The following is a 14,454-nucleotide window of genomic DNA, read 5'->3' as shown; positions in this document are numbered from 1 at the left end:
GCCTTTTGATGAGGTCAGAAGAGAAATCATCCACCAGCTGTCAATCAGACCGATGGCTCACAGCGAGCTGGTGAAGGCCCTGCCTGAGAACGTGAGAGGCCCACCTGTCTGTGGTCCGGTGTTCACCTGTCTGTGTACCTATCCCTCTACCTGTCTGTCTGTTTACTTTTTCAGGGGAACAAGGAGACTGGTCTGGAGAGAGTCATCGACAGCGTGGCCTCATTCAAGTCAGTCTGTATTCTTTAAACTTTCCAACTTAAAAACATGTGTGGAACCGACTGTGGAACCGACTGTGGAACCGACTGTGGAACCGACTGTGGAACTGACTGTGGAACCGACTGTGGAACCGAATGTGGAACTGACTGTGGAACCGAGCGTGGTACTGACTGTAGAACCGACTGTGGTACTGACTGTAGAACCGACTGTGGTACTGACTGTAGAACCGACTGTGGTACTGACTGTAGAACCGACTGTAGAACGGACTGTGGAACCGACTGTGGAACCGACTGTGGAACCGACTGTAGGGTCGACTGTGGAACCGACTGTAGGGTCGACTGTGGAACCGACTGTGGAACCGACTGTAGGGTCGACTGTGGAACCGACTGTGGAACTTAGCGTGGAACCGACTGTAGGACCGACTGTGGTACTGACTGTGGAACTGAGCATTTAACTGACTGTGGAACCGACTGTGGAACCGAACGTGGAACCGAGCGTGGAACCGACTGTAGAACTGACTGTGGAACTGAGCATTTAACTGACTGTGGAACCGACTGTGGAACCGAACGTGGAACCGAGCGTGGAACCGACTGTAGAACTGACTGTAGGGTCGACTGTAGGGTCGACTGTGGAACCGACTGTGGAACCGACTGTGGAACCGACTGTGGAACCGAGCGTGGAACTGACTGTAGGACTGAGCGTGGAACTGACTGTAGGGTCGACTGTGGAACCGACTGTGGAACTGACTGTGGAACTGACTGTGGAACTGACTGTGGAACCGACTGTGGAACCGACTGTGGAACCGACTGTGGAACCGAATGTGGAACCGAATGTGGAACTGACTGTAGGACTGACTGTGGAACCGACTGTGGTACTGACTGTGGAACTGACTGTGGAACTGAGCATTTAACTGAGTGTGGAACTGACTGTGGAACCGAGCGTTTAACTGAGTGTGGAACTGACTGTGGAACCGAGCGTTTAACTGAGTGTGGAACTGACTGTGGAACCGAGCGTTTAACTGACTGTGGAACCAACTGTGGAACCGACTGTGGAACCGAATGTGGAACTGAGTGTGGAACTGACTGTGGAACCGAGCGTTTAACTGACTGTGGAACCGAATGTGGAACCGAATGTGGAACTGAGCGTGGAACTGACTGTAGGACTGACTGTGGAACCGACTGTGGTACTGACTGTGGAACTGACTGTGGAACTGAGCATTTAACTGAGTGTGGAACTGACTGTGGAACCGAGCGTTTAACTGAGTGTGGAACTGACTGTGGAACCGAGCGTTTAACTGAGTGTGGAACTGACTGTGGAACCGAGCGTTTAACTGAGTGTGGAACTGACTGTGGAACCGAGCGTTTAACTGAGTGTGGAACTGACTGTGGAACCGAGCGTTTAACTGACTGTGGAACCGACTGTGGAACCGACTGTGGAACCGAATGTGGAACTGACTGTGGAACTGAGCATTTAACTGAGTGTGGAACTGACTGTGGAACCGAGCGTTTAACTGAGTGTGGAACTGACTGTGGAACCGAGCGTTTAACTGAGTGTGGAACTGACTGTGGAACCGAGCGTTTAACTGAGTGTGGAACTGACTGTGGAACCGAGCGTTTAACTGAGTGTGGAACTGACTGTGGAACCGAGCGTTTAACTGACTGTGGAACCGAATGTGGAACCGAATGTGGAACTGAGCGTGGAACTGACTGTAGGACTGACTGTGGAACCGACTGTGGTACTGACTGTGGAACTGACTGTGGAACTGAGCGTTTAACTGAGTGTGGAACTGACTGTGGAACCGAGTGTTTAACTGAGTGTGGAACTGACTGTGGAACCGAGCGTTTAACTGAGTGTGGAACTGACTGTGGAACCGAGCGTTTAACTGACTGTGGAACCGACTGTGGAACCGACTGTGGAACCGAGCGTGGAACCGAGCGTGGAACTGACTGTGGAACTGACTGTGGAACTGACTGTGGAACCGAGCGTGGAACCGAGCGTGGAACCGACTGTGGAACCGAGCGTGGAACTGACTGTGGAACCGAGCGTGGTACTGACTGTAGAACCGACTGTGGTACTGACTGTAGAACCGACTGTGGTACTGACTGTAGAACCGACTGTGGTACTGACTGTAGAACCGACTGTGGTACTGACTGTGGTACTGACTGTGGAACCGACTGTGGAACCGACTGTGGAACCGACTGTAGGGTCGACTGTGGAACCGACTGTAGGGTCGACTGTGGAACCGACTGTAGGGTCGACTGTGGAACCGACTGTGGAACTTAGCGTGGAACCGACTGTGGAACCGACTGTAGGACCGACTGTGGTACTGACTGTGGAACTGAGCATTTAACTGACTGTGGAACCGACTGTGGAACCGACTGTGGAACCGACTGTGGAACCGACTGTGGAACCGACTGTGGAACCGAACGTGGAACCGAGCGTAGAACTGACTGTGGAACTGACTGTAGGGTCGACTGTAGGGTCGACTGTGGAACCGACTGTGGAACCGACTGTGGAACTGACTGTGGAACCGAGCGTGGAACTGACTGTGGAACCGACTGTGGAACTGACTGTAGGACTGACTGTGGAACCGACTGTGGAACCGACTGTGGAACCGACTGTGGAACCGACTGTGGAACCGACTGTGGAACCGAATGTGGAACTGACTGTAAGACTGACTGTGGAACCGACTGTGGTACTGACTGTGGAACTGACTGTGGAACTGAGCATTTAACTGAGTGTGGAACTGACTGTGGAACCGAGCGTTTAACTGAGTGTGGAACTGACTGTGGAACCGAGCGTTTAACTGAGTGTGGAACTGACTGTGGAACCGAGCGTTTAACTGAGTGTGGAACCGACTGTGGAACCGACTGTGGAACCGACTGTGGAACCGAATGTGGAACTGAGCGTTTAACTGAGCGTTTAACTGACTGTGGAACTGACTGTGGAACTGACTGTGGAACTGAGCGTGGAACTGAGCGTGGAACTGAGCGTGGAACCGACTGTGGAACCGACTGTGGAACTGAGCGTTTAACTGAGCGTTTAACCGACTGTGGAACCGACTGTGGAACCGACTGTGGAACAGAGCGTTTAACTGACTGTGGAACTGACTGTGGAACTGACTGTGGAACTGACTGTGGAACTGACTGTGGAACTGACTGTGGAACCGAGCGTGGAACCGACTGTGGAACCGACTGTGGAACCGACTGTGGAACCGACTGTGGATCCGAGCGTGGAACCGAGCGTGGAACCGAGCGTGGAACCGAGCGTGGAACCGACTGTGGAACCGACTGTGGAACTGACTGTGGAACTGACTGTGGAACTGACTGTGGAACCGAGCGTGGAACCGAGCGTGGAACCGAGCGTGGAACTGACTGTGGAACCGACTGTGGTACTGATTGTGGAACCGAGCGTGGAACCGACTGTAGAACTGACCGTGGAACCGACTGTGGAACCGACTGTGGAACCGACTGTGGAACCGACTGTGGAACCGACCGTGGTACTGACCGTGGAACCGACTGTGGAACCGACCGTGGAACTGACTGTGGAACTGACTGTGGAACTGACTGTGGTACTGAGCGTGGTACTGACTGTATTTATTTGTACAACCTTTCCAGGAAACCAGGTGTGACGGGTCGGGGTCTGTATGAACTGCGTTCTGAGTGGAACAAATGCTTCAATCTCTACTTCCATCACTACAGTCGAGCAGACCAGTCAAAGGTACGAGCACCAGTCAGGAGGAGGGGGGGGGGGGGGGGGGGTATTGATGGAACATAGATTGAATATTGATCTGTGAATTGCTAATGTGCGTTGTCATGGTAACATTATTTGTGGTGTTCAGGCTGAGGAGGCTCAGAGGAAGTTGAGAAGGCAGAATGCGGAGGACACAGGTAAACACACCTGTCCTGAATCCTGACAGAAATGCGTAATGACTCACCTGGTCACCGTGGTAACCTGTGTCTGTGTTGCAGCCCTGCCCCCCCCTCTCCCGCCCCCCCTCTGCCCTCTGTTTGGCAGCCTGGTGAACCTCCTGCAGTGCGACGTGCTGCTCGCTGTGGAGGGCGCTGTGCTGCAGTGGGCCGTGGAGCCCAGTGGAGGAGGCTGGACTGAGTCCATGCTGCAGCGGGTGAGACCCCAGAACCGCTCTGTTACATTCCCTCAGGTCCGGCTAGCAGGCAAAATTTACTCCATAACTCTAATAACATCTTTTCTTTGACCTTGTCAAAACCATCAGAGTTAAAGTCAGATGGAGAAAAACTGCTTCAGCACTGACTCTCAGCTGTGATGTGGGTCTGAAACTCCAGATGTTCAATAAATGTTCTCCAGAAACAGCTGCAGAGGCTTCATCTGATGGATCTGATCATGTTGTTACAGGAAGGTTCTCTCAGATAATATAGAATATTACCTTATTATCAGAGTTTGGAAGTGAAAAATAAGAGGTAAATATAGTGCTGTCACAGGCTGCTCATCCTCCTGTCCTCATATATATGGATGAAAATAATGCAGCGTCACTATAAAAGCTGCAGCTGCAAGGGGACAGAATGAGCTCCTTTCTGTCAAAGGACGGAAGCATCGGAGCATCAGCTCTGATCAGGGCTGCTGCTCTCATACTTCCAGCTCATTTTACTCAGTTAGGAAGGTTCTGAACACACTTTTGGACCGGACCCCGAAGGTTCTGAACATGCTGTTAGACTGGACCTGGGACTCAGGAGACAAACAGGAGTTTAGTTAACACTGAGAGGCTACAATGGCCCCCAGAGGGTGCCTGCCTGTTGAAGACTTCATGGAAATGTGTTACCGGTGAGTTCTCTGCACAGGTGCTCCACCTGGTGGGCATGGCTCTGCTGGAGGAGCAACAGCAGCTGGAGAACAGCAGCGGGGATGATGATGTCACCTTCAACTACACCTGCAAAATCACACGTCAGTACACACCCACGTGCACATGCAGTCTGTAGAAAGCAAACTCTCTGTGAAGGAGCCGTGGGAGCTTCAGTCTCAGTGTCTTCACACTCTGTGTTTGTGTGTGGTTCAGGACCAGGTGAAGCTCCCGGTACTTCAGGAAGTGTCCTGGCTCTGCTAGAGAGTCTGCAGAATGCTCCTCACCTGGAGGTCCACAAAGACATGATCAGCTGGATCCTCAAGGTAAACCCTGATGAGACATTAAGTCAGTCCAGATCAGATAAAGACTCGCACAAATATTTTACTCGGCTAGAATAAATGTTTGGGAGCCAGGGGTTCCCAATCTTTGGTCTTCATCTCTTTGGGGGTGTCAAAGATCCCAATGAGTCTGTGAAGTCATCTTCAGCTAATGTGTGTTAAAGTTGCTTATCCTAACCCCTAACCTGTCATGTAAAAGTAGTTAACAAATATCAAAGGGGGAACTGCAGAGGAAGCAGTTAGATGGCTCTGAGCAGAAGATTTTACATGTTTATGCTTCAGGAGAAACTCGAGTGTTGTCAGGATGTTTGGATCATCAGAGGAGAGACTGTAGCACCAGTCTGAGGCTGTCCTCACAGACAGCTCTGCACACCTGTCCAACCTGAGCATCTGACTGATGCTCTGCTGCCATCAGACTGCTCTGCTGCCATCAGACTGCTCTGCTGCCATCAGACTGCTCTGCTGCCATCAGACTGCTCTGCTCTGCTGCCATCAGACTGTTCTGCTGCCATCAGACTGCTCTGCTCTGCTGCCATCAGACTGCTCTGCTGCCATCAGACTGCTCTGCTGCCATCAGACTGCTCTGCTGCCATCAGACTGCTCTGCTGCCATCAGACTGTTCTGCTGCCATCAGACTGCTCTGCTGCCGTCAGACTGCTCTGCTGCCATCAGACTGCTCTGCTGCCATCAGACTGCTCTGCTGCCATCAGACTGCTCTGCTGCCGTCAGACTGCTCTGCTGCCATCAGACTGCTCTGCTGCCGTCAGACTGCTCTGCTGCCGTCAGACTGTTCTGCTGCCATCAGACTGTTCTGCTGCCATCAGACTGCTCTGCTGCCATCAGACTGCTCTGCTGCCATCAGACTGCTCTGCTGCCGTCAGACTGCTCTGCTGCCGTCAGACTGCTCTGCTGCCGTCAGACTGCTCTGCTGCCGTCAGACTGCTCTGCTGCCGTCAGACTGCTCTGCTGCCGTCAGACTGCTCTGCTGCCATCAGACTGCTCTGCTGCCATCAGACTGCTCTGCTGCCATCAGACTGCTCTGCTGCCATCAGACTGCTCTGCTGCCATCAGACTGCTCTGCTGCCATCAGACTGCTCTGCTGCCATCAGACTGCTCTGCTCTGCTGCCATCAGACTGCTCTGCTGCCGTCAGACTGCTCTGCTGCCATCAGACTGCTCTGCTCTGCTGCCATCAGACTGCTCTGCTGCCGTCAGACTGCTCTGCTGCCGTCAGACTGTTCTGCTGCCATCAGACTGCTCTGCTGCCATCAGACTGCTCTGCTGCCATCAGACTGCTCTGCTGCCATCAGACTGCTCTGCTGCCGTCAGACTGCTCTGCTGCCATCAGACTGCTCTGCTGCCATCAGACTGCTCTGCTGCCGTCAGACTGCTCTGCTGCCGTCAGACTGCTCTGCTGCCGTCAGACTGTTCTGCTGCCATCAGAGTTGTGTCGTTTATCTCTGAGCTGCGGTGTTTGTGTGTCTGTTGGTGTGTAGATGGTGAGAAACATCAAAACCATCAGAGAGCGAACATCTTCCATCTCCACCATTACTATCAACCACGGACGAATGCTGGAGGAGGTGAGACACTCAGACCGGGACAAAAGAAGGAAGGATGGATGGATGGATGGCTTGATTGATTGATTGATTGATTGATTGATTGATTATTGGGTGACACTGTCTCGTGCAGACAGTGAGAGACAAAGACAAGGCGGAGAGGAAGAAGAAGGCTGAGATGGCTCGGCTCCGCAGGGAGAAGATCATGGCTCAGATGTCTGAGATGCAGAAACATTTCATCAACGAGAACAAAGAGCTGTTTCAGCAAAGTATGGAGGAGCTGGAGGCCTCGACGTCTGCTGCAGAGCACAGGTACACCTAACCTGTTAACACAGGTGTGTTTCTTTGCTTTCGTGAACATTTGACCTCTTTTTCCTTTATCTTGCTCTGATGGTGACCTCTGACCCTCTGAGGATTAATAAAATCATCTATCGGTCCTCGTGAAGCAAAACCAACCTCCCCAGAGATTTACCTGTTCTCCTCCTCTTCCAGTCCTCCCAATTCGGAGTTCACCTGCACCTCTCAGGTGTGCGTTGGCCCCAGGAGGGTGGGCGGGGCTGAGCGCCGTCAGCTGGTCACCTGCATCCTGTGTCAGGAGGAACAGGAGGTCAGAGGTCACGGCCGAGCCATGGTGCTTGCAGCATTTGTCCAGAGGTCCACTGTGTTGTCCAAAAACCGTCGCCGCAACCTGCCTGACCCCGGTGGGTGGAGCCACAGCGCTGCATAACCCGGTCAGTCACCTGTCGGTGTTACCGACTGCAGCTGAACGTGCGTCTGTGTTTCAGATCATCACGACTCGCTGTTCATGCACCCTGACCTGTCCCTGGGGATCCACACAGCCAGCTGTGGACACATAATGCACGCCACATGCTGGCAAAGGTCAGTCAGCTGTGCGCTGTCACTCAGCAGCCTGCACGGTTGCTACCTGACTTCATGTCACCTGTGCTTTCAGGTACTTTGAGGCAGTGCAGCTGAAAGAGCAAAGACGGCAGCAGCGTCTGAGAGGCCACACCAGCTACGATGTGGAGAACGGAGAGTTTCTGTGTCCTCTGTGCGAGTGTCTGAGCAACACCGTGATCCCGCTGCTTCCCCACAAAGCCACACCTGACCACAGGTACGCCTCACCTGATCACTCCCAGCTGTGTTACCTGTGCAGGGACGGTGGAGTGGATACCTGACAGCTTTTCTTTTTGTTTTTTTTCTCAGCATTGATCATCCCAGTTTGGAGGTGTGGTTAAAGATGACGAGTCAGCAGATAGCAGCAGTAAACTCCTCCCACAGGACGCAGTCTGACGGTCAGTCTCACCGAGACCGAGTCACACCTGAGTGTTTGTGTGTACGTTAACATGTGTTTGTGTCATTTGTAAGGCACAGCAGAGGGGGCGGAGCCTGCTGGTCCTGAAGGTTTCAGAGTCAACCATACGCCACGGTGAGTTAGAATAAAAACGCTGTTTGAGGCGATCCAGATCAGTGACCTTCGGCAGATGTTGGCGTAGGTATTGATGATGTTTCAGTGATGTCACTGTGTTCACAGGAACCTGTTCTCAAGCAGCATCAGTGAGATGATGACCACCTTCAGCATGTCTGCCTACAAAGTGGGGCTAAAGGTGAACCCCAATGAGCAGGACCAGAGAGTCCCGGTGCTGAGCTGGTCCACCTGCGCCTACACCATTCAAAGCATAGGTACTCCCACAGCTGACAGGTGCACACCTCTGACAACAGGTGCACTCCCACGGCGATGCTCACTGGTTTCTGCTTTTCTTCTTTGTTGGATTTGCAGAGCGCCTCCTGATGGACGAGGGGAAGCCGTTGTTTGGAAGCTTACCTTGCCGACAGGTAAAGAAATCGTTCAGTTGGCGGACCGAACCTCCTGATGCGTCTGTCAAACCAATCCACAACCATACCTGTATTTTAGTGTAGCATAATATTTAACATTGATCATCAGCACTCTTGATCAGAGAGTCTGTCTGATGACATCATGCTCAGGTGTGGTGCCTTTACAGCCCGTTATGGCTGTCGTGGTGCAGTGAGATGCACGTCCCTCAGGTCTTCGGTTCACAGAGCAGGTCTCTAAACTTTACCACGACCCACTGAAATGACATGACTTTTCTGTGTTTGCTGCAGGACGACTGTCTGAGCTCTCTGACCAGGTTCAGCTCAGCCTGTTGGACCTCAGCTCCTCTGAAAACCGTGCACGCTCACTTCATCAGACTGTTTGCAGGTACACAACCAACCATGCACAACACAGCAGCTCCCACACCTGCTCATAAGCTGTTTATTTGTGACTAACTGGTGCCGTGTGCTGCAGTTCTGGTTCCAAACCTACAGGTAGAAGACACGCCCTGTATCCTCGACATCGACATGTTTCACCTGCTGGTGCGTATCATCGCTTCAGTTAGAATCCAGTTTCAATCCACTTTATACTAATTTCAGTTCCTTTTCAATCCACTTAAACCAATTGGATTCCAATTTTAAACTAGTTGGAGTTTAGTTTAAATTCAGTTCATTTGACTTCAATCCAGATTAAATCCAGCTAAACTAGTTTAGGTCCAGTTTTATTCCAATTGAAGCAGTTTTAGCCACATTTCTAAACTAGTTAAAGCATTCGAAGTCCAGTTTCAATACGGTTAATCCAGTCCAAGTTCAGTTTAAATCTACATGAACCAGTTTGATACTGGCTAATTCGGTTTAGAAACCGTTAAACCAGTTTAACTCCAATTTATAGCCAAACTAGTTTGAGTTAAGTTTAAATCAGATTAAATCCAGGTAACCTACAGTGTGTGTGTGTCTGCAGGTGTACAGTGTGTTGTCCTACAGCTCACTTCACAGTCTGGACCAATCAGGACAGAGCTTTGTGGATTCTGCTCATGTCCACATCCTTCACCTGGTCACTCTGGCTCACCTCGTTCAGATCCTGCTCACGTCAATCACAGGTGACACACACACACACACATTCTCACCTGTCTGAATCTCACCTGTCTCTGTCTCACCTGTCTCTGTCTCACCTGTCTCTGTCTCACCTGTCTCTGTCTCACCTGTCTGAATCTCACTTGTTTGTGTCTCACCTGTCTCTGTCTCACCTGTCTCTGTCTCACCTGTCTCTGTCTCACCTGTCTCTGTCTCACCTGTCTGTGTTCAGAGGAAGTGTGCATGGATCAGGACAGCGGAGGATCAGAAGAAGAGGAGCTCACCTGTCAGCTATACAGTACTCTGAGGAAACACCTGGGCAGGTGAGTGTGAACTCAGCAGTGATGATTGATTGATTTCCTGAATCTGACAAGAAACAATAACTGGAGAATAATTAATTGCCAAATTTATAAAAGAATAGTATATAATATAGTTGTATACCTACGTTTGATCTGATTACTGGTAGATTTATTGATGTTTCTATATTGACAGTGTGTTACCTGAAGTGTCCTCTGGGTGGCAGCTGTGGAACTGTGTTAAAGCCGGCATCCTGCCATTCCTCCGAGCCGCTGCCCTTTTTTTCCACTACCTGAACTCTTCAGTGCCCCCTGCTGACCTGCTGGGTAACAACACATTGAACAACAACAAAACAAGAAAAACACTATGACAACTCGGCTTTATTTGGACTCTTTGATTGTTTTGTTGCAGCTGCAGGTCCCGCCCAGTGGGAGGCACTGTGCAGCTACCTCAGTCTGCCCTCCAACCTGCTGCTGCTCCACCACAGCCAAGTGTCACAGCTGGAGCCACTCATGCACAGGTAACACACTTACACAGGTAACACACCTGCACAGCTAACACACTTACACAGGTAACACACTTACACAGGTAACACACTTACACAGGTAACACACCTGCACAGGTAACACACTTACACAGGTAACACACCTGCACAGGTAACACACTTACACAGGTAACACACTTCCACAGGTAACACACTTCCACAGGTAACACACCTGCACAGCTAACACACCTGCACAGGTAACACACTTACACAGGTAACACACTTACACAGGTAACACACCTGCACAGGTAACACACCTGCACAGGTAACACACCTGCACAGGTAACACACTTACACAGGTAACACACTTACACAGGTAACACACCTGCACAGGTAACACACTTACACAGGTAACACACCTGCACAGGTAACACACCTGCACAGGTAACACACCTGCACAGGTAACACACCTGCACAGGTAACACACTTACACAGGTAACACACCTGCACAGGTAACACACTTACACAGGTAACACACCTGCACAGGTAACATACTTGCACAGGTAACACACCTGCACAGGTAACACACTTACACAGGTAACACACTTCCACAGGTAACACACTTCCACAGGTAACACACCTGCACAGCTAACACACCTGCACAGGTAACACACTTACACAGGTAACACACCTGCACAGGTAACACACTTACACAGGTAACACACCTGCACAGGTAACACACTTACACAGGTAACACACCTGCACAGGTAACACACTTACACAGGTAACACACTTCCACAGGTAACACACTTCCACAGGTAACACACCTGCACAGCTAACACACCTGCACAGGTAACACACTTACACAGGTAACACACTTACACAGGTAACACACCTGCACAGGTAACACACCTGCACAGGTAACACACCTGCACAGGTAACACACTTACACAGGTAACACACTTACACAGGTAACACACCTGCACAGGTAACACACTTACACAGGTAACACACCTGCACAGGTAACACACCTGCACAGGTAACACACCTGCACAGGTAACACACCTGCACAGGTAACACACTTACACAGGTAACACACCTGCACAGGTAACACACTTACACAGGTAACACACCTGCACAGGTAACATACTTGCACAGGTAACATACTTGCACAGGTAACACACTTACACAGGTAACACACCTGCACAGCTAACACACTTACACAGGTAACACACCTGCACAGGTAACACACCTGCACAGGTAACACACCTGCACAGGTAACACACCCGCACAGGTAACACACTTACACAGGTAACACACCTGCACAGGTAACACACCTGCACAGGTAACACACTTACACAGGTAACACACCTGCACAGGTAACACACTTGCACAGGTAACACACCTGCACAGGTAACACACCTGCACAGGTAACACACTTACACAGGTAACACACCTGCACAGGTAACACACCTGCACAGGTAACACACTTGCACAGGTAACACACCTGCACAGGTAACACACTTGCACAGGTAACACACCTGCACAGGTAACACACCTGCACAGGTAACACACCTGCACAGGTAACACACTTACACAGGGAACACACTTGCACAGGTAACACACTTACACAGGTAACACACTTACACAGCTAACACACTTACACAGGTAACACACTTACACAGCTAACACACTTACACAGGTAACACACTTACACAGCTAACACACTTACACAGCTAACACACTTACACAGGTAACACACTTCCACAGCTAACACACTTGCACAGGTAACACACTTACACAGGTAACACACTTACACAGCTAACACACTTGCACAGGTAACACACTTACACAGGTAACACACTTGCACAGCTAACACACTTCCACAGCTAACACACTTGCACAGGTAACACACTTACACAGGTAACACACTTACACAGGTAACACACTTGCACAGGTAACACACTTGCACAGGTAACACACTTCCACAGCTAACACACTTGCACAGCTAACACACTTACACAGGTAACACACTTCCACAGGTAACACACCTGCACAGGTAACACACCTGCACAGGTAACACACTTACACAGGGAACACACCTGCACAGGTAACACACTTACACAGGTAACACACCTGCACAGGTAACACACCTGCACAGGTAACACACTTACACAGGGAACACACTTCCACAGGTAACACACCTGCACAGGTAACACACTTACACAGGGAACACACTTCCACAGGTAACACACCTGCACAGGTAACACACCTGCACAGGTAACACACTTACACAGGGAACACACCTGCACAGGTAACACACCTGCACAGGTAACATACTTGCACAGGTAACACACCTGCACAGGTAACACACTTCCACAGGGAACACACTTCCACAGGTAACACACTTGCACAGGTAACACACCTGCACAGGTAACACACTTACACAGGGAACACACTTCCACAGGTAACACACCTGCACAGGTAACACACTTCCACAGGTAACACACCTGCACAGGTAACACACCTGCACAGGTAACACACCTGCACAGGTAACACACTTGCACAGGTAACACACTTACACAGGGAACACACTTCCACAGGTAACACACCTGCACAGGTAACACACCTGCACAGGTAACACACCTGCACAGGTAACACACCTGCACAGGTAACACACCTGCACAGGTAACACACTTACACAGGTAACACACTTACACAGGTAACACACCTGCACAGGTAACACACTTACACAGGTAACACACTTGCACAGCTAACACACTTCCACAGGTAACACACTTGCACAGCTAACACACTTCCACAGGTAACACACCTGCACAGGTAACACACTTACACAGGTAACACACCTGCACAGGTAACACACCTGCACAGGTAACACACCTGCACAGGTAACATACTTGCACAGGTAACACACTTACACAGGTAACACACCTGCACAGGTAACACACTTACACAGGTAACACACCTGCACAGGTAACACACCTGCACAGGTAACACACTTGCACAGGTAACACACCTGCACAGGTAACACACTTGCACAGGTAACACACTTACACAGGTAACACACTTACACAGGTAACACACTTGCACAGGTAACACACCTGCACAGGTAACACACTTACACAGGTAACACACCTGCACAGGTAACACGCTTACACAGGTAACACACTTACACAGGTAACACACTTACACAGGTAACACATCTGCACAGGTAACACACCTGCACAGGTAACACACTTACACAGGTAACACACTTACACAGGTAACACACCTGCACAGGTAACACACCTGCACAGGTAACACACTTACACAGGTAACACACCTGCACAGGTAACACACTTACACAGGTAACACACTTACACAGGTAACACACTTACACAGGTAACACACTTACACAGGTAACACACCTGCACAGGTAACACACCTACACAGGTAACACACTTCCACAGGTAACACACTTACACAGGTAACACACCTGCACAGGTAACACACTTACACAGGTAACACACTTGCACAGCTAACACACTTACACAGGTAACACACTTGCACAGCTAACACACTTCCACAGGTAACACACCTGCACAGGTAACACACTTGCACAGCTAACACACCTGCACAGGTAACACACCTGCACAGGTAACACACTTGCACAGGTAACACACTTGCACAGGTAACACACTTGCACAGGTAACACACCTGCACAGGTAACACACTTACACAGGTAACACACCTGCACAGGTAACACACTTACACAGGTAACACACCTGCACAGGTAACACACTTACACAGGTAACACACTTGCACAGGTAACACACCT

General features: G+C 50.4%; 1 protein-coding gene across 2 annotated transcripts in view; it reads left to right on the top strand.

Annotated features, from left to right (window-relative positions):
- The window catches only part of ubr2 (ubiquitin protein ligase E3 component n-recognin 2), a 41,874-nt gene that overhangs the window by 20,164 nt on the left and 7,256 nt on the right, over window positions 1-14,454 (top strand). For both annotated transcript variants that reach the window (XM_072390442.1, XM_072390441.1), the window contains exons 21-42: window positions 1-91; window positions 175-227; window positions 3,834-3,936; window positions 4,058-4,106; window positions 4,188-4,342; window positions 5,034-5,136; window positions 5,249-5,358; window positions 6,869-6,952; window positions 7,062-7,240; window positions 7,421-7,629; window positions 7,714-7,807; window positions 7,881-8,042; window positions 8,135-8,223; window positions 8,297-8,357; window positions 8,463-8,611; window positions 8,709-8,764; window positions 9,053-9,149; window positions 9,237-9,304; window positions 9,723-9,861; window positions 10,068-10,158; window positions 10,328-10,458; window positions 10,544-10,652. The exon at window positions 1-91 is cut by the window's left edge and continues 34 nt beyond it. In XM_072390442.1, the coding sequence (XP_072246543.1) occupies window positions 1-91; window positions 175-227; window positions 3,834-3,936; window positions 4,058-4,106; window positions 4,188-4,342; window positions 5,034-5,136; window positions 5,249-5,358; window positions 6,869-6,952; window positions 7,062-7,240; window positions 7,421-7,629; window positions 7,714-7,807; window positions 7,881-8,042; window positions 8,135-8,223; window positions 8,297-8,357; window positions 8,463-8,611; window positions 8,709-8,764; window positions 9,053-9,149; window positions 9,237-9,304; window positions 9,723-9,861; window positions 10,068-10,158; window positions 10,328-10,458; window positions 10,544-10,652 (2,382 nt within the window). The remainder of the gene's footprint in view (window positions 92-174; window positions 228-3,833; window positions 3,937-4,057; window positions 4,107-4,187; window positions 4,343-5,033; window positions 5,137-5,248; window positions 5,359-6,868; window positions 6,953-7,061; window positions 7,241-7,420; window positions 7,630-7,713; window positions 7,808-7,880; window positions 8,043-8,134; window positions 8,224-8,296; window positions 8,358-8,462; window positions 8,612-8,708; window positions 8,765-9,052; window positions 9,150-9,236; window positions 9,305-9,722; window positions 9,862-10,067; window positions 10,159-10,327; window positions 10,459-10,543; window positions 10,653-14,454) is intronic.

This window comes from Leuresthes tenuis, unplaced genomic scaffold (genome assembly GCF_036924035.1).
Source record: "Leuresthes tenuis unplaced genomic scaffold, fLeuTen1.0.hap1 SCAF_8, whole genome shotgun sequence".
NCBI lineage: Eukaryota > Metazoa > Chordata > Actinopteri > Atheriniformes > Atherinopsidae > Leuresthes > Leuresthes tenuis.
Note: the sequence above shows the minus strand (reverse complement) of the source record. Positions and strands in the feature narration are given on the sequence as shown.